This window comes from Notolepis coatsorum (genome assembly GCF_963971535.1).
Source record: "Notolepis coatsorum genome assembly, chromosome: 1".
NCBI classification, from domain to species: Eukaryota; Metazoa; Chordata; class Actinopteri; order Aulopiformes; family Paralepididae; genus Notolepis; species Notolepis coatsorum.
The window spans coordinates 107938502-107962526 of NC_140165.1; the positions used below are offsets into that span (position 1 = coordinate 107938502).

A 24025-nucleotide genomic window follows, 5' to 3' on the forward strand; every position below is an offset into this window, starting at 1 on the left:
ACACGGAATATCCCTTTAGCCTACTATAGCCCATAATAGTTCATTCTCTTATTGGACAAAAGGACCAGGCGCCAGGGGACCAGCCCCTGACGTCAAGTTCAAAGGTACCGACGAGACATGTCCGTACTAGCCCCGGCTCCGCTCAGGGATACGGCTACCGAAATGAGAGTGGCACTATTTGTTCACCGTGCATATAAATATGGCGCAAGTAAATGTAGAAGACCCTTAGTCCTTTACCCTTCTACCCAACCTAGTAACAGAACGTGAAGCCTCACCCACGATACGACGTGCGGTGAAGTATGGCCTGTTTGGCCCTAGAATAGCATTGATACCTCGTGCGAATTAATAACTGAATTGTCAGAGTTTGGCACTGTACCGTCGAGTGCGACATATTTCTATTAAGTAATAATAGTCTATCGTGTATGGTGCATCGTGCGGTTAGAGTTCTAAAGTGACCAGCATCTCCAACGCTTCCTCGTGTTATCTAGAGTCTTAACCAGGCTGGGCCGACCACATGGCGCCTTCATCCGAGGAGATCTAGACGAGGACCGAGGGACATGTACACTGGATTACCTACCCGACGACTGCTGAGCCCTATGCGGCTGGAATATATTTGCTTTGGTACTGTGATTTGTGGAGCGGATAATCGCCGACGCCTGTGAGTGTTGGATTTACCCCCGAGAGGAGTCAAGTTGAGTCGGCGCTCAGAGAGACTGAGGTCGCCTAGCTTCTTCTTCACTGTGGAGCTACAGCCTACAAGAGAACCAAGGTGTATTCATCTGCGGATCAAGAGTCTACTGCACTGTCTTCTGTACTTGAAGTCTCCCTAGATATCGTTGACCAGACGGTCTACTACCGACGGCTCTCCTACCCCCCCTGCCGGCTTACAACCGGGAGGACCCCTTCCAGAATATCCTGCTATATCATTAAGAGTACCATAGATCTAATTCCCTAAGAGCCAGGTTGTATACTTGCTTCCTGCGTAACCAGAGATTGGACATTCAGTGTTGATTTGCCTACGAGTACTCATTTGCCTTACAAGTGCATTCAAATCATAAATGTAATAGTAACTATCATATGTACCTTTTGCTATATTAAATATTTGATTATTACCTTTGTGTGGAACCGATTTCATTGTGGGAAAGTGTTCATCATATTTAGATATCGTGTACTGTATGGCCAGTAGTTAAAGTACATAAAGCGGTAGTGGTTTAATGATACCATACTTATCAATACAGTCAGGGAATTGTACCCCTCAGTTACACTTAGAGTAGCCTGTTAAAGAATAGACTAGTATGTTGTTAGTGTCTTTGTTATTAAGTCGACTGTATTGTGATGTCTTGTTCTATGTATGTTTTGAAAAAGGAAAATAAAAACATTTATAAAAAAAAATAGACTAGTAGATAGAGAGGGAGAGAGAGAGATTAAGTGTATCTGTGTGTACTGCAGTGGCGGCTCGCCACCGGGGGCGCTAGGGCGCCGACCCACCTGTTAATTGAGAGAAGAAGAAAAAAAAACGTTTTAGTTTTTTGTTTTATAGCCCTATAAATAATATAAACATGTTTAAAATGAATAATATTTACTCATTTTAAGTATGTTTGTGTTTCCAATACACAATATAACTTAATTTTACAAAGATTAATAATAGTTTTCCTGAACAGGAAGTGACGATTCTGTCTGATATAGACCTTTTCATTACGTAGCCGCAGGCATTTCTCCTCGCCGTATTTCTCTCTGGGCTAGGCGCAATTGCGCCTGGAGTGCGCGTGCCCGCCGTGCACTGGTTCATCGCTGTATCCGTCGCAGCCACGCGCTTTGCGTTGAATATGATGTATTATGATGGAACTCGGGCGCTGGTTTGAAACGACCTAGCAAGCAGCCGAGCGTCTAAAAGCTCTCCGATTGGCCGACGCTGTACTTTCCGTAACCGCAGTTTGCAACATGAGTTTATGCTGTTGTTGTGTTGTGTGATGCAGATATTTGTCTTGGAGCGTGATGGCAAGTTCTTTCAACGGTTAGGCTTAGGCACTCTTTCAAAGTTGGTTAAGGTTAGAGTTTGTCTTAGAGCATGGCGATAGAACACCAGGTAGTTTGCAGGCTGTTCGAGGCGGAAATGGACAAAGACACAGCTCTTCACTCACACAGTACTTGTTGGCTAACAACAAGCTATATATGGATGCAGTGTGGAGGGACATCGGACATGCATGGACAATGGATGGACATCAACACAGGCTGGATGGACAATGCCATGGAGTGGATATACTTTATCAACAAGCCAACAACAAGGTAGATTAGCGATCTTAACTCTAGTTTAATACATGATACGTTGTCTACTGATGCCGCATAATATCAACAGCTGATTCGTTGTAACGTGACAGCTTTCAGCTAACGTTAGCTACTGCTAGCTGTTAGCTCCGTTAGCTTAGCTGGCCACTTTTATAATTACTGCATGGAAACGGAGTAACGTTAACGTTTAAACGTTATGCCGAGGTCATACAATACTACAGTCGACATAAGGTTAACGTTACCCCGTTTCCATGAAGTGTTTAAATAGCAGCAATCTTGTTGAAAATGTAACTTTACTAAAATGCTCTCTCTCTCTCTCTCTCTCTCTCTCTCTCTCTCGCTCTCTCTCGCTCTCTCTCTCTCTCTCTCTAATTTCGCCGCGTGTGGGGCATAACCACTCAGACAATGAATGGTAACTTGTTTAAAATGACGAGCTTTACAAATGTGTTTATTATTGAATGGATCTGACATCATCTGAGAGAGAGAGAGAGAGAGAGAGAGAGCAGAGAGAGAGAGAGCGAGAGAGAGAGAGAGAGAGAGAGAGAGAGAGCGTGCGTGTTTGTGTTGGGCTATTGGAAACGTGGTTGCATTTGACTGACTGATCATATATTGATCGATGGCAATGGTGATAATATTCGCCAATGCGTGCCTTGTACATGTTTGCAAAATGTTTGGTATAGCGCCCCTAGTGGCGAAGCATCCACGAGCCGCTACTGGTGTACTGTGTGTGTACTGTGCACGTGCACATAAGGGCGACAGTGGTTTGCGAGGTAGAGCAGTCGTCTGGTAATCCGGAGGTTCCTGGTTCGATTCCCAGGCAGCGTGTCGAAGTGTCCTTGAGCAAGACACGTAACCCCTAATTGCTCCTGATGAGCAGGTTGGCACCTTGCATGGTTGCCTCCGCCATCGGTGTGTGAATGTGTGAGTGAATGGGTAAAATGTGAGGAACACATGTAAAGTGCTTTGGATAAAAGCTGCTATATAAATGCACCATTTACCATCTTACCATTTACCACATAATATAATAGTTCTGGTCATTCTACTGTATGAGTCTCTATGGTAACTAAACACTCACCTCTACTGGTCAGTTGTAGAAACACAGACCACCGGTGGTATTGTTTTGTCCAGACAGAATGTGGTTTACAACAAGTATGCATATTTAAGGTCATTGTTAATTAATTACTGTTAAGTTGATGATTAAACCGGAGGAGTTGACGGCCAACGGAAGTAGTCGTACAGGGAGGGAGGAGCTTCTCCTTTGTAGCGGGTATAGGTATAAAAGGGTCTTTTACCGAAAAATGTTGATGTTATTTTCTGATTCCGATTGACCACCGCCATAGGCTTCAGCCACTACCATAGGTGTCTGAAAACGGCACTTAAACACCACATAAACCCTGAAAGTCACCACATCACAAGGAAGAAGAGGATGAGGAGGACGAGGAGAACACTGGAAGTCTATGGTGTGGTGGATAGAAATAACTACCACATTTTTCATTAACGGTAGAATATTATCAAAAAAAGGAGGCCGCCTTGATTTTTGTATCAAGGCGAGAATGACTTGGAAGCTACATGTCAAAAATATTTGATATTTGAACTGGGACTCTGGGATAGTCTGTCAAAAAAATGCATTTGCATCAGTGTTTTGGTTCTTGAGATATTAGAAGCTGAAATTGTTGCTAGTTTCTTTAGCATTGTAAAGAAGTGTGGGAACTTTACTTCACAAATAAAATAAAATAAATGTAAAAAGATAATTAACTGCTGTAGTGGCTGTAGTGGTATAAAGAAAACGATAGGTTATGTATATAACCTAGTTATATGAGTACTGGCTGAGCGTCCCGCTCTTAAAGCCTATCGAGATACCCCTTATCTCCTGTACCTATTGTACTCCATCACGAAAACAACTTGTACACCCACACCTGACCGGCTCCCGCCTCTATGGAGGCGTAGCCTATAAGACCATGACCATGGTCACCAACACACCCTTCCTCGCCAAAATCCCGCTCCAGTAAAAGATCCCTCAAAAGGGAACTCAGGCCGCTTAAGAGCGGGACGCTCAGCCAGTACTCATATAACTCGTTATATATTCGTATCTGGCTATCGCGTCCGCCTCTTAAAGCCTATCGAGATATGGGTTAGAGCGGACGCGAGGCCCGACAGATGCACCCCCTGAGGACCCGTAAGCCCACATCAAGGGGTTCGGGGAGCCCTGTCACCCCATCCTTCCTAATGAAGGGGGGGCGCAGTCAACTCCACCTGAGTGCGAGCAAGAGGGAACTAGAACCCCTTGAACACACAGCACAGGCGGAACCACGTGTGACCTAACACACTGTGGCCCATACCCACACACTCCTGCTACCCTACCAAAAAACAGGAAGCAGGAACGGCCACAGACCCCAGAACCGCCTGGGAGACAGAACCCCCGGTCATGTCCATGAGGTAAAACCTTACAAAGGGGCCCGGGGAGGACCAGGAAGCTGCAGCACAGATGGCCTCCACCGAGGCCCCACCCAGGAGAGCGGCAGAGGCACCACCCCCCGAGTGGAGTGCGCCCTGACGCCCCCAGGGGGATCCTGCCCAGCCAACGTGTAGCAGAGGGCAATGCCCTCGCACAACCAATGGGACAGGCGCTGTTTCGACAGTGCCTTACCGGCACGAGAACCACCGTGACAGACAAAAGCTGAACGGTGACCCTGAGGTGCTGATCCACTTTTTCTCCCATTTTTCTATATTTTCTCCCATCCCAATTTCGTATCATCCAATTCAACCCTCCCCTGTCACGAACGCTGTTTCTTGCCTCCCACAAGCCGGCTGCAATGTGGGCTAAGTCATACATAGCACAAGTCCCCTCCGGTACTTGAGGTAACAGCAGTCGCATCTTTTCACCTGCGCAGCTCGATCTCTCAGTGTCGAGGAGTAACGCGTGGGAGGCTCACGCTGCCCCCGACACTTCCTGATTCTACTGCGCAGGCGCACCAACCGACTTGTAGGAGTCGCTTGTTCACAACGTCCGATCCCCACCCTTCAGTTTCCCTCCCCGTAATACGGCCAATGTGTATTACTGCGGACGACCAGCTAAACTGAAAACAATGTGGAGAGCTGGATTCGAACACGCGAATCCTAGCGTCTCCACACTGGTGGCGAGTGCCTTGCCCACTACACCACCTAGCCGCCCTCGGACATGACATGTTTTAGGTTAGTTTGCATGCGACAATGACGCCAGGAAGAATAGTCTTTCACCCATGGGTGTAGACTAATGGAGATCCATAAATAAACAAATAAATAAACAAACACTGCGTTTATTTATCATCGATTGCTTTTATAAAGCATTCACGGAATTCCTCAATCTCATATTTATGCTGAATATCTGCTGATAACGAGTGGCGGCCGATTGATCAGGGCATCCTTACATTGATACAGCGCAATGGGTAGTGCACTAGGACCCTGCAGTTACCTTAAAGATAATGTTGCCGAGATCAATTTTTATTTACCACTGTATTTACCACTGGGATTTCTTGCTATATATCAAATGGAAACGCTCTGAGCAATGAGTGGATTGTGTCAACATAACGTAATTAGGGATGCTCGATATTGGCTTTTTTACCGATACCGATATTCCGATATTGTCCAACTCTTAATTTCCGATACCGATAGCAACCGATATCAACCGATACCGATATATGCAGGGTTTCCCCGTCCAAAAAACTGAATAATTTCAGGTAACTAATAATTTCACTGGATATATATATAACAAATATTGTTATTGTTTTTTTTTGTTTTTAAACCGATACCGATATTTTCCGATATCATATTTTACTGCCGATATCGGCCGATAATATCGGTCGGCCGATAATATCGGACATCCCTAAACGTAATCAATCTACTTAATTGTAAATGATGTGTTCTATATAGAATAAATACATTGTTTTATGTGTCTGTGTGCAATACACGTCACAGAGCAGTAACCCTCTTCTCCTCTCCTCTCTTCTCCTGTCCTCTCTTCTCCTCTCTTCTTCTCCTCTCCTCCTCTCCTCTCTTCTCCTCTCCTCTCCTCTCTTCTCCTCTCCTCTTCTCCTCTCCTCCTCTCTCCTCCTCTCCTCTTCTCCTCTCCTCTTCTCCTCTCCTCCTCTCCTCTCTTCTCCTCTCCTCTCTTCTCCTCTCCTCCTCTCCTCTCCTCTCCTCTTCTCCTCTCCTCTCTTCTCCTCTCCTCTCCTCTCTTCTCTTCTCCTCTCCTCTCCTCTCCTGTCCTCTCTTCTCCTCTCCTGTCTTCTCCTCTCCTCTCTTCTCCTCTCCTCTCTTCTCCTCTCCTGTCCTCTCTTCTCCTCTCTTCTCCTCGCCTCTCTTCTCCTGTCCTCTCCTCTCTTCTCCTCTCCTGTCCTCTCTTCTCCTGTCCTCTCCTGTCCTCTCCTGTCCTCTCCTCTCTTCTCCTCTCCTGTCCTCTCTTTTCCTCTCCTCTCCTGTCCTCTCCTCTCTTCTCCTCTCCTGTCCTCTCCTCTCTTCTCCTGTCCTCTCTTCTCTTCTTCTCTCTTCTCCTCTCCTCTCTTCTCCTCTCCTCTCCTCTCTTCTCCTCTCCTCTCCTCTCCTCTCCTCTCCTCTCCTCTCCTCTCCTCTCTTCTCCTGTCCTCTCCTCTTCTCTCTTCTCCTCTCTTCTCCTCTCCTCACACACACAGCTTGGATGGCAGCTCCGTACATCAACCTGGTTCACCCAATCATAAGCATGCAATGTATGGATGTGCAGATTTAATTATAATTTAGTTATCGTCTTGTTTTTGCCATGGAAAAAAGGTTGTTGATGACATTTATTTGTCATCGTTTTTGTTGACAAAATTAACACTGTTTTGAAAGAACCAATTTGTTAAAATACAGGATATGATGTAAGTATCCCTTATGCCATATACAAGGGTGAGTACATAATGTACACAGGATACACGTTTAGATGTAATAGACTATGGTCAGGAGGACCCTAGTTTAGATGTAATAGTGGTATGTGTGTGCTCCGTATGTCATTGGGGTTATTAAGTGGGCACCTCCCGTCACAGATGTTTTGTTGATTTAGGTCCAAATTGATTTTGTGAACTACAGGGAACAAAAAAATTTGTGTATGTGTGTGTGTGTTTACCTGTCGTGGCTGTCTGTTGTACATGGTTCTGGGGCCCTCTGGTGGTTGAGGTGGGTCCCTGCTGGCTGTCTGTAGGGCTCTGGAATACAAGTGACAATCTTCGCCATCATCATCACCACCAACATCATCATCCTTTTTCTAATAATCATCATCATCATCATGCACAACTTAAAACACATTATCACAACACACACAGGGACATACACACATATACAGAGCATAATGACTTTGTGACATGTCAGTTTTTACACAGACACACAAGTTATAAACAATGAGAGAGTAGGAAATGAGGGAAGGAAACAAAGTAAGAGGCAAAGAAAGAAAATAAAACACATCCTGTAGACAAAGAATGCATGCAAACAGACACACACACACACACACACATGCAGATGCACATACGCACACACACACACACACACACACACACACACACACACACACACACACACACACACACACACACACACACACACACACACACACACACATAACCACCCTATATCCTGTTTTCTCTGCTATCCAGATTCACCCTCCACACCACCCTCAAGTCTCTACCTCTCAACACCAGAGGGGGGGGGGGGTTGTGGGGGTGAGAGTGGAGAGAGGTCTCTCTTTGTCTGGTCCTGTCTGCTTTTCTGTCTCATTTAGGAACTCTGGTGCATTTTAAACCACGAGGGCCTTCAGACAAAATGGAGTGTGTGCGTGTTTCTTTTAAATGTTTGATCTCAGTCTTCTCTACCTGTACGGATAAAGATGTTTTGACTGCAGTCCTCTGCTCCTCAGGTGCTGATAGAGGCCACTGCTCAGAGACTGAGGGTTGAACACGGACTCCTCATCTAACTGCTCAACACACCCCTGAGAGAGAGAGAGAGAGAGAGAGAGAGAGAGAGAGAGAGAGAGAGAGAGAGAGAGAGAGAGAGAGAGAGGGAGAGAGAGAGAGAGAGAGAGAGAGAGGAGAGAGAGAGAGAGAGAGAGAGAGAGAGAGAGAGAGAGGGAGAGAGAGAGAGAGAGAGAGAGAGAGAGAGAGAGAGAGAGAGAGAGAGAGAGAGAGAGAGAGGAGAGAGAGAGAGAGAGAGAGAGAGAGAGAGAGAGAGAGAGAGAGGGGGAGGAGAGAGAGAGAGAGATAGAGGGAGAGAGAGAGAGAGGGAGAGAGAGAGAGGGAGAGAGAGGGGGGGGGGAGAGATATCTTTTAAGATAAAATAAGATATCAGCATCCAACATATGTCACCTTTCACTCCACTGCATTTCACAATTTCATACATTTCACAAACATACACATCTTAACTCTCCTCTTCGCATATCACTACTTATGGAAGTAGTTCCTTCTGTCCGGTAAGCTGACAGACAGTGAGGCTATGACATGTGTAGTTTCAAGTTTATTATTCACATCCCTGTCCTTTTACAGTAGAGGAGGGACATTATTGTTTCTGGGCTCCTCTGCCTCCTAGCAGCAACATCACACATAAGTACAGATGATAATAACAGTATAAACAATAAACAATAAACATTCTAAATCGCAGCATAGTCAGGGGTGCACATACTGTAAGTGGTGCACATGCTCCATCAAAATAAACAATGCGTGCAAGATCAAAGGATGAAACATGAGTTTGCGTACCGAACCTTTTGGGACATATAGTACTAAACATTGGACTGCAGTGCAGAGTGTGAGCCACTGCTTTTAGGACTTTCTCCATTCATCAAAATGTCCAAGTTTCAAGTTTCAAGTTTCTTTAATAGTTGTCATACAGAAGTACAGAATACTTTTATACAAAATGCTTATTTCTGTTACGCTCCAGAGACTGTGCTAGACAAAAGATAAGTATGAAATAAAATAAAATAGTATAGCATGTAAAAATAGAAGTAAAAATAGAAGTCACGTACGTAGACACAGTGTTCAGTATATACATATGTACAATGTTCGATGCAGAATAGAAGTAACTGAGTTACCATACAATATACAATATACTATGCAATATACTAATATACAATACTATATAGTGCAAAGCAGAAATGGGATGAGGTAGGGCTGGGCGATATGGCCAAAAACGTTATCGCGATAAAATTATAAAATTATTTTCATATAACTCGATATCGATAATTATCGTCGATATAATGTCTGTCAAGTTTAATTAACTTCTTATGCCCGGCGCCGATGGACGGGCTATTAATAGCATAGATATATATAATAGACTTGTTTTGCTGCTGCGAATGTTGATGTCGTCATAAGTCTGCGCACGTTAGCAGTTAGCCGACAAGCGGAGTATCTCATGACAGACAATGTACTAAATATTACCCTAAAATACTCTGTTCCGCCCCAATATATTGAAACGACGTCCACTGTATACCCCACACTACTATAAACGTGGCCTCAGAATTCACGACACACACATACTCGGCACGTAAATATATAAAATAGTGCCGCGCAAGCTAGTTATCCTAGCCAGCCTGTTGTGTCTACATTTACATTTACATTTAGTCATTTAGCTGACGCTTTTATCCAAAGCGACTTACAAGTTCTGTACGACAAGCCATCAGGAAGGGCACAACTCTATCAGCTGAGTAACAATGTTCATCAAAGTGTTGAGTGCTACAGTGTAGGTTAGTTTATTAGGACAAGTGCATGACAGTATGGTTAGTTAGGGTTAGATACATTTTTTTTTTTTTTTTTTTTATTCAGATAATGGTTGAAGAAGTGCGTCTTTAGTCGACGGCGAAAGATTGGACGGGATTCGGCTGTCCTAACTGGGGTGGGTAGTTCATTCCACCATTGTGGGGCAAGGATTGAGAATAGGCGGTGTATTCCATGACAATGTAATAAATATTACCCTAAAATACTCTCTTCCGCCCCAATATATTGAAACGACGTCCACTGTATACCCCACACTACTATAAACGTGGCCTCACACATACTCGGCACGTAAATATATAAAATAGTGCCGTGCAAGCTAGTTATCCTAGCCAGCCTTGTTTACTACTAGAGTCCTACCTCTCTACCCAGAGGTGCACCGCGGGTCTCCTTCACTGTCGGCCATCTCCTTCACTGATTGGTTGTTAGTGCGTGTGCTGATATCCAAGCTTGGAAAATCGATATATCGAAACTTTGCGACCACGTTTCATGTTTATTTCGAGGAAATAATTTATCGCGATAGTTATCGTTATCGTTTTATCGCCCAGCCCTAGGATGAGGTACAATTTAGGTACAATTTACAGTAAGATGTACTGAGGTTTGGGTTGTAGTGCAAATCCTTTACCAATAAATATAAAGTGTGTTTAGGTGTTCTAAAGTGTGGAGAGTGGGTGTTGCAGTGTGTTGTTTGTTTAAAGTGAGTGTGTGCGTGTGGATGTGTGTGTTGTGAGTGCATTTGATGGTTGTTACATAGTGTTTATTGTTCGTTGAGCATCCTGATGGCCTGGGGATAGAAGCTTCTTCTGAGTCTTTCTGTGCTTGCCATGAGACTCCGGTATCGCTTGCCTGACCGCAGCAGTTCAAAGAGGCAGTTGTTTGGGTGGCTGGAGTCCTTGATGATTCTCTTAGCCTTCCCCCTGCACCGCTTGTTGTAAATGTTCTGGAGGGTGGGAAGCCCCCCTCCAAGAAGCGCCATTAATCAATTACTGTGGGTGTTCCTCCACCTCCAAAGAAACACCAGACTGAACCTGAACCACAGAAGAAGCGTGTGTTCTCAGAACAGTGGCTGCAGGAGGTCGGCTGGCTTCAAACTAGTGACTCGCTCACTGAGATGTGACACAATGTGGAAAGTGAAGGGGGCTGAATACTTTCAGAGGCCATTGTAAAAAGTCCACACACACTGTTAAAAAATAAATCTCCAAAGCGTGTACATTTTCACCACATATCAACGTTTCCATCCCAACTAAAGAAGGCCCTAGAGAGGTGATATTTTACCACTAAAACCAGAGACCTGGTGAAAAGGAGACTGTCTTACCTCTATGGTTTGTATGGCGTTGAGTGGGGGGTCCTGACTTGAGACGGGCAGCACGCAGGGCAGCAATAACTCCCTGGAAACCACTGGTTTTAGGAGGAGGGAGAGAGAGGGGGACGGCTGGAGGATGTAGTAGGAGTACGCACCTGGGAATTATACACACACACACACACACACACGCACACGCACACACACACACACACACACACACACACACACACACACACACACACACACACACACACACACACACACACACACACACACACACACACACTGTGAGTATTTGGACTGGCCTGTGATGTTGAAAAGGAAAATCCTATGGATTTCATGGCAACTTTCTTCAAAGAGGTATTCAAGTATAAAAACCTCCCATGTGAGCCCGAAGTGGAAATTGCGCACAGCGTCGGGTCTGAAACTAAATCGGGAGCCAGAGCGATGATGGTGAGAATGAGAAGGTATTTGTCCAAGGAAGCTATTTAAAAAATAGCAAAAAAAGAGGGAGTGATGAACTTTCAAGGAATGAAGGTGAGGGTCCACCCAGATCTGACAGCGGAGACGGCCAAAAGAAGAGCCTGATTCCAAGGTGTCAGAGCAAAGTTACGGGAAGCGGGGTTTAAACATGGGATGACACCAGCAACGAAGAGACTACATACTTCCAGGCAGGGCCGCCTCAGGTGGTGTGCGAGCAGTGCGGTCGCACAGGGCCTCGCGGGAAGGGGGGCATTGCAAAAAAAAAAAAAAAAAAAAAAAAAAAATTTATTATAATTTTTTTTTTTTTGCGAGGCCCCCCTTCCCGCGAGGCCCTTTTTCATCACAGACCTAAAATCTAGTTTTGCTTATATGCTTATATATTTCACATTAGACACGTTTGTAGAATGTGTCTGACTTGTTCCTGGGTCTGCAGTGACATACTCACTATTGGAGCTCAGCCTCTGGGGCTCTGCAGCAGACATACTATTGGTTTCAACGAAGGGAGTGGTTAAACTTACATCATGTGTAGTACGCGGCGTGAGTCAGCTGCGTTTGACTATTTCGCGCGTGCAGCTTTTGACTATTATGCTTAGTTATGCCAGCCAAGACGAAGAAAGAGGTCGGTCATTATCAGTCGGTCGGTCACCAAGGAACGTTGACGAAAGGCCTCTCGCTGGCGGGACAAATGGCCGGAGCCTTGTCATGGTATAGCCATGATGATGTCGGCTAGTAGCTAGCTTAGCTAAAGGCTAACTAGCGTTAGCTAACCTAGAGACAGCGCATACAGCCAAGATGAAGAGGATGGTCGTTTGGCAGATGAACTTCGTCAACTCCACGCGGTTGTCTCCATCCTCTTGGACGTTTGGTGAGTTTTTAACCTATTCTATTAACTCTATTCTATTCCCGCCGTGGACATCACTCTCTCTCTCTCTCTCTCTCTCTGGAGCTAAACTGGCCGACTAGCTGTTGTAGTACTACTAGTAGCTAACGGTGTGTGGCATGGTGTCAGCACCTGTATGAATGTAGCCGCATAGCTTGCTTCTGCGTTAGCTAATGGTTAGCGATAGCCTGGTTGAGCTAACTGTTAGCCAGTTAGCTGTTTAGCTACGAGTCGACGTTAGCTGCCGTCTGCGCTCGGCTGGGAACGTTCGTTTGATGCTATCAGTTAGCCTTGAGTTAGCTGTTAGCTTGTGCTACGACCATTGACATTAGCCGTGAGAATAGCAGGGGGTTATTTTTGTCCCGCCAGCGAGAGGCCTTTCATCAACGTGGAGACCTGTGTTGCGGCCTTTCGCCCTGCGTTCCTTGGTGCAGGTAAGATTAATGAAAATGTCATGACATTACCCCACTCTTCCTTCCTTCCCCTCCCGAATGTTTTGTTAATAACGATGTTTTTTTCCAGGCAAAACATATGCTACTTCACAACATTTGGAGATACGACATGTGCTGTGTGTGAATGTCTTGGTCGTTTGTGTAGCTTGGGTAGCGTTGGGCCGTTGGCCAAAGCTGTGTGTGGCCTGGTGTCACAGTACCTGGCTAGCCTATTTAGCTGATGTCGGCCATTGGCTCCTTGCTGCTTTGGTTTCTCTGGTATAGACCCTCTTCTCTTTGGATTTAAGTGTTGATCTTTGTCCTTTTGGATCTCTCATACATGCTCTCTCTCTAACACACACACACACATGACAAACACACATGCTCTCTCTCTCTCTTTCTAACACACACAGTCTGCCTATGGCGGCCTTTCTTGATGGCTAGGCTGTGCTCGCTGAGTCTGTACATAGTCAAGGATCTTCAGTCACAGTGCTCAGGTATTCTGCCACTGTGTACTCTCTGTTTAGGGCCAAATAGCATTTCAATTTCTTTCCAATGTGTCTCTCTCTCTCTCTCTCTCTCTTTGGATTTAAGTGTTGATCTTTGTCCTTTTGGATCTCTCATACATGCTCTCTCTCTAACACACACACACATGACAAACACACATGCTCTCTCTCTCTCTCTCTTTCTAACACACACAGTCTGCCTATGGCGGCCTTTCTCGATGGCTAGGCTGTGCTCGCTGAGTCTGTACATAGTCAAGGATCTTCAGTCACAGTGCTCAGGTATTCTGCCACTGTGTACTCTCTGTTTAGGGCCAAATAGCATTTCAATTTCTTTCCAATGTGTCTCTCTCTCTCTCTCTCTTTGGATTTAAGTGTTGATCTTTGTCCTTTTGGATCTCTCATACATGCTCTCTCTCTAACACACACACACACATGACAAACACACATGCTCTCTCTCTCTCTCTCTCTCTCTCTCTCTCTCTCTTTCTAACACACACAGTCTGCCTATGGCGGCCTTTCTCGATGGCTAGGCTGTGCTCGCTGAGTATGTACAGACTGAGTATGTATGATGCCTGAATTTCCCCAAGGGGATCAATAAAGGAATATCTTATCTTATCTTAAACCCACTCTGCCAGGGTGACAAGATGGATACTGTAAAATTCAAGATGGAGAAGATGGCAAGGAATTGACTAGGAACTTGAACAGAACTAATAATAATAACTGGACTTTGGAGAAGTCTTTATTCAGCATGCAGGCAGACACACACATGCGATGGGCGGCACACACACACCCTTGCGAGCAGGGGGAGAACATGCAAACTCCACACAGAAAGGGCCGGGAGATACCCCACCTGGGTACCTGGCAACGTGGAAACCTGGTCCCCAAGCGGGAATCGAACCCTGGACCTTCTAGCTGTGAGGCAACAGTGTTTTTATTTATTTATATTCTTTACTTTTAATTATCAAAAATAGTCATATTCTACATTATGCATTTCGATTATATACACACAATATTATTTAAATTACTTACTAACCTATCTATCCCTACCTTTACCATTCAACATCAAAACCGTACTGCTCATACTTATTTAACTTTACTATACAACAATACATACCAACTCACACTTATACTTTATCTATCCCTACTACATCACTTATCTATACTACTTAGTTACCATCACCTCTTATCCCATTGTGCTTCCCTAAATCAACAAACACGTGACAGAACAAAACCAAATCAGTGAGTCAATAAATAAAAAACACCCATAATCAGAACCAAATCCTCCCCTTCCCCACCCAAAACAATACCCCACTATCCAAAACAAAACTCTACGTTATCTCTCTCCATTCTTTTTTACACATTTTCCACTGTCAATAAACCATTTTTCAAACATTCCTTTACTCATATATTTTTCAGCCAGTTTTAAATATTTTTTCATCATGTTTTTAAACAAAGGCCACACCGCCACCTTCCTTTGATCAAAAAAGGCTATCCTTCTTCTGCACACCATGGCTCAATACACAATTCTTCAAATGTTCTCCTCCTTTTTACTATCAAAAATACCAAACAAAAATGAATTTTTTCATTCTACACCATCCTCCCTCCCTACTCCCCAATCCACCCCCAGGCCCTCTTTCAGCCCTGCATGAAACCTCCGCAGGCCATCGCACTCCATAAACATATGCATAAAAGATTCATCTTTTTCATTACACACATTACACACTCTACTTATACTATTATCAATATGGTGTAACACCGTTTTTGTGTACATCCTATTATGTTTTAACATATAATAATTATGTTCACACTCTATAGCAGGGGTGGCCAACCAGTCAGAGACTAAGAGCCACAAAAATTACTGTGGTACCACAAAGAGCCATATACTGTGGTACCACACCATATACCAGCGTTTCTCAACCTTTTTTTCAGTCACGGCACCCTTCATGTGTTTATAGGTCTCACCCTCTGGCCTCTGAAGTTGCTAATGTCTTTTTTATTTGGGCCTCACAGGGTTAAAAGTACCCTGTGAGACCCACGGTTGCAAAATTACAAAATCACTTCTAGCCATTTAAAAAAAGAATGTTTATTTAAAAAAAATTAAAGGGGAACTATTTTACTATTTCTTTCACTATTTGGGCACTTTTACACAATTCCTGTGAGTATATGGAACACCTAGGCTTTTTTCAAAAAAATAAAAATGCATTGTTTTGTATTTCTAATCAAAACCGCATTTTTCTACCTCAAGATCTTAAGCCGTTTTGAGGCTGGGCTCCAACCACTGTGTGGCCTGGTGCCAACTGCCACATCAACTGCCACATTATTATGCAGCTGAGAAATCTCTGACATCACAGATATGCACACTTTAAATTAGAATAACAGGAACAGTGTATTGCACTACCAAAGCTAACTAGCATGTCACACATGCGCTGTAAATAACTATGTACAGATACCGAGATGTCACTCCATGTTACCTGCTATCTGTTACTGCACAATGTTGTTTCTTCTTTTGATTCTATTATATGTACCACTGTATTGCACATCGTTGCGGGCAAGACCACCCGCATTTCATTGTATACCTGTATGCCGTGACAATTAAAACTCTTGACTTGACTTGACTTGACTATGCACATTTTCAGATGACTCAGTTCAGTGAGGGTGAATATTGTGAGAGGAGAATTGGAAGATTGCGCCAATATGAGAATTAGAGACATAGATCCTATTAATATAAGTCCACATAGCTAAGAAACAATGGTAAACACTGAAAAAGGCCATTTATAAGATAGTTCCCCTTTAAGCACATGTATAGTCAATTGGTCCTGTTGTTCAGCCTCACAATGCTATTTGATAGTAAATGTGTTTATATGTCCCACCCTCTGGCCTCTGAAGTTGCTAATGTCTTTTTAATTTGGGCCTCACAGGGTTAACCTCTTAAGCCCGAGATATACAGTAAAAGTGTATATTTTCAGCATTACGTTTGTTTACCAATTATTTTAACTGTTATTAGTGAAATATAAGATTATAGAAATCTCAGGGCATTGAGTCGGAAACCGGCGCATATTGACAGGAGGAAGTGGCACAGCCAAAAGTGAGTGTAGTCTTTTGAAGGAAGAGACTCAGGGCACACCAGCCCCTGTCAATCATCTGACTTCTGGATTTACTTTTTTATTTCTCTTATTTTTTGGGATTATCTCCCACAAACCTGAACGTTATTGCCATAAAACAGAACGCAGTTAGTTTATCTACCTTTCTGTGAACGTCTTGCAAAAAACGGTGTTGCAATATGATGAAAAATGGTGGAGAAATTTACATTATAAAAAAGATGGCAGAATTCAGTACTGTATCTACAAAACCTTCTGTTTAATCATCTTCCCTTTATTCATTTGCTTAGATTTTTCAGGTCTGGTCAATTTTAGCATGGTGTTATTCACAGTCAAAGATAAAAAAAAAATTAAATAGAATTGATATTCTCCTTTGGTTCATTACAATTTACTCAAGCCTAGTAACAGACACACTATTTCTGACACTGATCCATATATGTCCCTAGATTCAGATACCAAGAACATGCAAATGGACCATTAAAAAAAAATCAATGTTTATTCTACGTCCTTATGGAATGAGTGACAAAAAAATAAAAATAAAAATAAAAAACGGGCAAAGAGCCGCATGCGGCTCGCGAGCCACGGGTTGGCCACCCCTGCTCTATAGGGAGGTGTTACGTCATCTTAGTTTTTTCCTGTTCCACCCTCTGTTCCACTCCATGTATTTCCCCATTGACCATTTCTAAATCGGCTCGTTTTAGAGAAATAAAGCATTAATGTTGGCATGGTGTACCTTTCTGTGCGTATTCATCCACAATCTATAGCTCAACATGAAAATATTTGCAATTAATCGTAAAGGTAGCAAAATAACAACGTTTATGTTTTCCTTCGCTGGGAAACTACACTGCTATTTGGCGCTGCTGACTGATGTCACCACAGCGTAGCCTCCTGCCTACTAGTCACAGACCTAGGATCAGATTTCCCTTACATTCCATAAGCTTAACAATTCATACAATGGGAAAATAACTGACCCTGAATCTGTGGCTAGTATCTCTCTGGTGGTCATAACCATTAATCTCTAAAGCCAACCACCATTTTTAAAAGCAACAATTACGTTACCATATTTGTATTTATATTTTAAATCGTATAACGTTATTTCGCTGCATATTAAATCACTGTAAATACTAATGTAAATCATTGTTTCGTTGTACATATTGTGTATAGTTTATAACGTTAATATTGTTTTTTACATGACATTAGTAGCTAGCTAGCTTGCTAGCCAGCATTCCCGAAACTCTAACATGCCCCGATTTAAAATGGTTCTCTCCTCTTTGTATACGTTTGTCCTCACAAACAAAGTATTCTGCCAGGGAACTTATGGACACGACAGTAGTAGTAGTTATAAGGTGTTTGAGCTTGTAATGTTAACGTTAGTTAGCTATCATGGTAGCCCCTTTCGTGACTGTGATGCACCGAGTGCATCAGTCATGAAAGGGGCTACTATCGTATCAACATGCCGTGACGTGTAGCTAGCTAGCTTGCTAACCGGCATGATGCGTGTGCAGTGTTTTGCCCCACAGGTCTGAGAAGAGGACCTGCACATTTTACTCGTTCCCGAAACTCCTCTACATGCCCCGATTTAAAATGGTTCACAACAGTAGACATAATGCTACGTAATAGCATTTAGCGGGGTAACGTTAACGTTAGCTAGCTAGCTTGGTACTATGACCCATGACGGGGATAAGGCGACAGCCTAACAGACAATAGCATAGAGTACTGAACAACAGTACTTAGTAGTTATTTTTTTACGACAAATTAAAAACCTTATAACTACCTTTGTTTCAACCAAAAATGCTCAAACAATCATGTTAGTGGTAGAAGGGAACACATTTTGTGCAAAAATGGAAAGCTTGCCAATGTTCATGTGGCAGAATTGTTACAATAGCCGATAATCCATTTTCCCAATGATAAATCCCTATACGGGTGGAACAACCAGTGACGTCAGACTACACCTCCCTATACATAGACTTTAGCAACTTTTCTCCCGTCAATTAAACAACTTTATCGTCACCTTTTTCTTTTTTAATTACTTAAAAGAATTATTTAATAAGCAAACGTTTGTAAAGTGTGTTTGTCAGCGGGGTCTTTTAAGGTTTTTGGGCTGTATTTCATGTATATGTTTCCCACACACACACACACACACACACACACACACACACACACACACACACACACACACACACACACACACACACACACACACACACACACACACACACACACACACACACACACACACACACACACACACACACACACACACACACACACACACACACACACACACACACACACACACACACACACACACACACACACACACACACACACACACACACACACACACACACACACACACACACACACACACACACACACACACACACACACACACACACACACACACACACACACACACACACACACACACACACACACACACACACACACACACACACACACACACACACACACACACACACACACACACACACACACACACACACACACACACACACACACACACACACACACACACACACACACACACACACACACACACACACACACACACACACACACACACACACACACACACACACACACACACACACACACACACACACACACACACACACACACACACACACACACACACACACACACACACACACACACACACACACACACACACACACACACACACACACACACACACACACACACACACACACACACACACACACACACACACACACACACACACACACACACACACACACACACACACACACACACACACACACACACACACACACACACACACACACACACACACACACACACACACACACACACACACACACACACACACACACACACACACACACACACACACACACACACACACACACACACACACACACACACACACACACACACACACACACACACACACACACACACACACACACACACACACACACACACACACACACACACACACACACACACACACACACACACACACACACACACACACACACACACACACACACACACACACACACACACACACACACACACACACACACACACACACACACACACACACACACACACACACACACACACACACACACACACACACACACACACACACACACACACACACACCTGCTCCTCCAGCAGTAGAGCTCTGGACGAGCTCCAGCCGGACCAGCAGGAACAGGTCCTGACTCTGATATAGAGAAAGAGAGGGAGAGAGAGAGAGAGAGAGAGAGAGAGAGAGAGAGAGAGAGAGAGAGAGAGAGAGAGAGAGAGAGAGAGAGAGAGAGAGAGAGAAGGAGATAGAGGGGGGGGGGGGGGGTAGAACACACAGGCATGTACAGAACATCAACAATAAATACAAACTGAATCCACTAAATGGATGGGCCGGTCTGAGTACTTATGTACTGTATTTCATACTGACTGGTGCTCTTTATGAATCAATTACAGGAAGTGATTTTTGATTCTGAAATTCAACTTCAAACTAATAATGGGCCTATTTTACCATCACTGAAATGTAGTGACATCATATCACATCATATCAGTACAAAATGTATAACTCATATGAATGGAATTACCTTGTGCTATTCTTGTGTCCACTTGTGCTATTCTGCACTTTTTTCTCTATTTACACACACATGTGTGTGCGCACACCCACGCACCCACGCACGCACGCACGCACGCACACACACACACCCACACCCACGCACGCACGCACGCACGCACGCACGCACGCACGCACACACACACACACACACACACACACACACACACACACACACACACACACACCTCGCGCATCCTAAAGGAAGTACCTGACCCTGTCCTCCTCACATTATTACCTCTACTAAACGCCTGCCTCAGCACTGGATGTGTCCCGGCTGCCTTCAAGCATGCTGTGGTCCAGCCCCGGATAAAGAAGCCCAACCTCGATCCCTCTGTCTTTGCCAATTTTAGACCCATCTCACAATTACCATTTTTATCGAAAATCCTGGAGCGCATAGTCTACATACAGCTACAATCATTCCTTGAACACAACAACATCCATGATAAATTCCAATCTGGCTTTAAACCACGACACAGCACTGAAACGGCCCTCCTCCGTGTCTTTTTTTTTTAAACTTTTTTTTTTAGCGTTTATCGCTTTTTCTGGTCAAGCATGACCGACAGATATAGGGTGAAACGGGATATAGATCAGGGGAAGACATTCTGGGAAATGACGGCGGGTCCGGGAATCGAACTCGAGTCCCCCAGATCCGTGACGCAGCACGGTTTTCCCCGACGCAGAAATAGCGCCGAGATATGCGGTGAGCTACTGGAGCTCCCCCTCCTCCGTGTCTTAAATGACCTGATTTCAGCTGCTGATGCAGGCCACCCATCCCTACTACTACTCCTTGACCTCACAGCCGCCTTTGATATGGTAGATCACCACATCCTTTTAGCTCGCCTCGAGCATATAGGCCTTAGGGGCCCCGTCTTAGACTGGTTCCGGTCCTACCTAAGCAATAGGACCTTCTCTGTCCAACTCGGTCACTTCACTTCCTCTGTGGCCCCCCTCACCTGCGGGGTGCCCCAAGGCTCGATATTGGGTCCCACCCTCTTCCTCTTATACATACTCCCCCTAGGCCAGATCTTGGCAAAACATAACATCTCATTCCATTGCTTCGCCGATGACGTGCAGGTCTACCTCCCCTTAAAACCCACCCAAGGGAAAACATCAATAAAACCACTACTTGACTGCCTGGCAGAAATCAAGTGCTGGATCGTAGAGCTGCTGCGGTTAACGCATTACCGCGGTATCGCTGTTACATCACGCCCACCGCAGAGTTTAGCTGAATACCGCATCACCGCTGTTTTTTATAATAATACTCTCAACCAAAGCAATGCGCGGCAGTCGGCCCAACATTAAATACAGCAGTGTGTTATAATCACATTTTTATGAGCTAACGAATTCCGTTATATTGGACATTTGTATTAATTATATCAAGCGAAGAACTGAGAAATTTGGCAGAGAGAGACGGCAACATTATCGTGAAATATAAACGTTGCGTGATGACTATTATATCTCCGCCTCCCAGTCCCAACGAAGAACATACCAATAGTATGCAACTGCAGAGCCGCAGAGCCAGCGGCGCTCTCAGGTCCGGTCTGGGGACCGCTCAGCAGCGCCACCCACCCAACAGCTGAATTGCCAATGGCTGAATTGGAGTATTGCACTGTGCGCGCACAACTGTCTGCTCTGCGGCTGCATGCTTCTCACAAATCTAGCTCCCGCTGCCAAACCAAATTTATCTCGACATCGCTTCACCAATAGTCGTTATCAGAACACTACACACATATCATAATAGAACACACATCGAATGCCTTTGTTAATCATAAGTAGGGATGGGAATTGATAGGATTTTATCGATACGATTCCATTATCGATTCTGCTTATCGATTCGATTCTTTATCGATTCCCTTATCGATACCTGATCAATTTATAATTTAAATAAATAAATTGAAAATGCAACAGAACTACATTTAGTCATTTAGCTGACGCTTTTATCCAAAGCGACTTACAAGTTCTGTACGACAAGCCATCAGGAAGGGCACAACTCTATCAGCTGAGCAACAATGTTCATCAAAGTGTTGAGTGCTAAAGTGTAGGTTAGTTTATTAGGACAAGTGCATGACAGTACGGTTAGTTAGGGTTAGATATATTTTTTTTTATTCAGATAATGGTTGAAGAAGTGCGTCTTTAGTCGACGGCGAAAGATTGGATGGGTTTCGGCTGTCCTAACTGGGGTGGGTAGTTCATTCCACCATTGTGGGGCAAGGACTGAGAATAGGCGACTTCTCTTTGATGACCCTCCCGGAGCTCGGATAGGAGTAGGTCTGAGGCGGCCAGAAGATGCAGAGCGTAGGGGTCTAAGCTGGTTAGAATAACATGCAACTTGACATTTCTGATTGTCATTTATTGTTGAGCCCCCATGTCAGAAAAATACAAAAACTGTAAAAAATAAAACATTAACTATAGCCTACACTTAAATAAAATAATGTATTTGAGATTCTCTTAAAATGTATTTATTTTTTTATTCTTAAACTAATTTAATCTATTGAATAACAGGTTGTTATTCCTCTGACTTCTGTCTCTCACTCACACACTCTCTCTCTCACACACACACACACACACACACACACACACACACACACACACACACACACACACACACACAGAGAGAGAGAGCTCCCCGGGCCCCTGTCCTATAAGGTATTGGCTTGTGTTGCTACACGGACACATTTGTATGTTGCACCACTGTACTTCCTGGCTTACAGTCTTGTAAACAAACATTCCGTCTCTCATTATATGTGAACTAAAAAGTACAAGGTTTACACAACAGCCCCCACCTGCTGTTTTATTGTATTTGTACCTGTACTATCCGCTGTCAGCTGTTTATCTCTCTTTGTGAGCTTGATTAAATAGCGTTAGCTCACGTTAGCTCCGCGGCTAATTTTAGCTCAGCCTGATCTAAATCAATGACTAGGTTCTAAAGCATTCAAGTAGTTTTCACTGCACATAGAAGTAGCCAAACAGCAGGAGCATTTCGGGAGCATATTACCAAAACCCAGGCAATTTCGAGCCATTAAGGAATCAAATAGAGTCTGCCATGGCTACATGCTAACGGCTAACATTATTGCGCAACTGTAGGCAGCGATAAGGGAATCGAAAGTCACGGGAGCCACACGGTTCCAGGCATCGGCCAATTAGGTTTTCGATTCCCATCCCTAATCATAAGTAGTAACTTTATAATAATAAGAAGAAGAAAGGGTGGGGGGGGGGGGGTAACCGCCGGGCGCTACCACCGCTGCCCGCGACACTGAGTGAACGGCGCACGACCAAAGGGGAGACTTCGAATCCGTGTTTCACTTTCAATAACGAATGCGTGCTTGCCGAATCCCAAACAATATTCATGCTGCAAAGTCATCCTCTAAAGATAGACATTTAGACTAGAGGCATGCTATAAAGAGTAGATTACTAAAAAATAAAAAATAAATGCATTCAAATTTTTTTCTTTTTTGGTAACCGCGGTGGTAGGAAATATTTCGCAAATTTGTGCGGTAAGGAAAAAATCAATACCGCGGCAGCCCCTTCTGAAAACTCCCTGACATTAAACGAAGGGAAAACCGAGGTAATTGTTTTTAATAGTGCCCCCCCGGCCCCCCTCATTGACGCACTTGGTCCCCTGGGTCCAAACCTCTCCACCT

At 44.1% G+C, this 24025-nt stretch overlaps 1 protein-coding gene across 1 annotated transcript in view; it reads right to left on the reverse strand.

Annotated features, from left to right (window-relative positions):
* m1ap (meiosis 1 associated protein) overlaps positions 1–24025 on the reverse strand; it is a gene marked incomplete at both ends in the record, with an annotated part of 226913 nt that overhangs the window by 47018 nt on the left and 155870 nt on the right. The window contains 4 exons of the mRNA XM_084336968.1: positions 7403–7481; positions 8142–8257; positions 11344–11486; positions 19907–19970. Of these exons, the coding sequence (XP_084193094.1) occupies positions 7403–7481; positions 8142–8257; positions 11344–11486; positions 19907–19970 (402 nt within the window). The remainder of the gene's footprint in view (positions 1–7402; positions 7482–8141; positions 8258–11343; positions 11487–19906; positions 19971–24025) is intronic.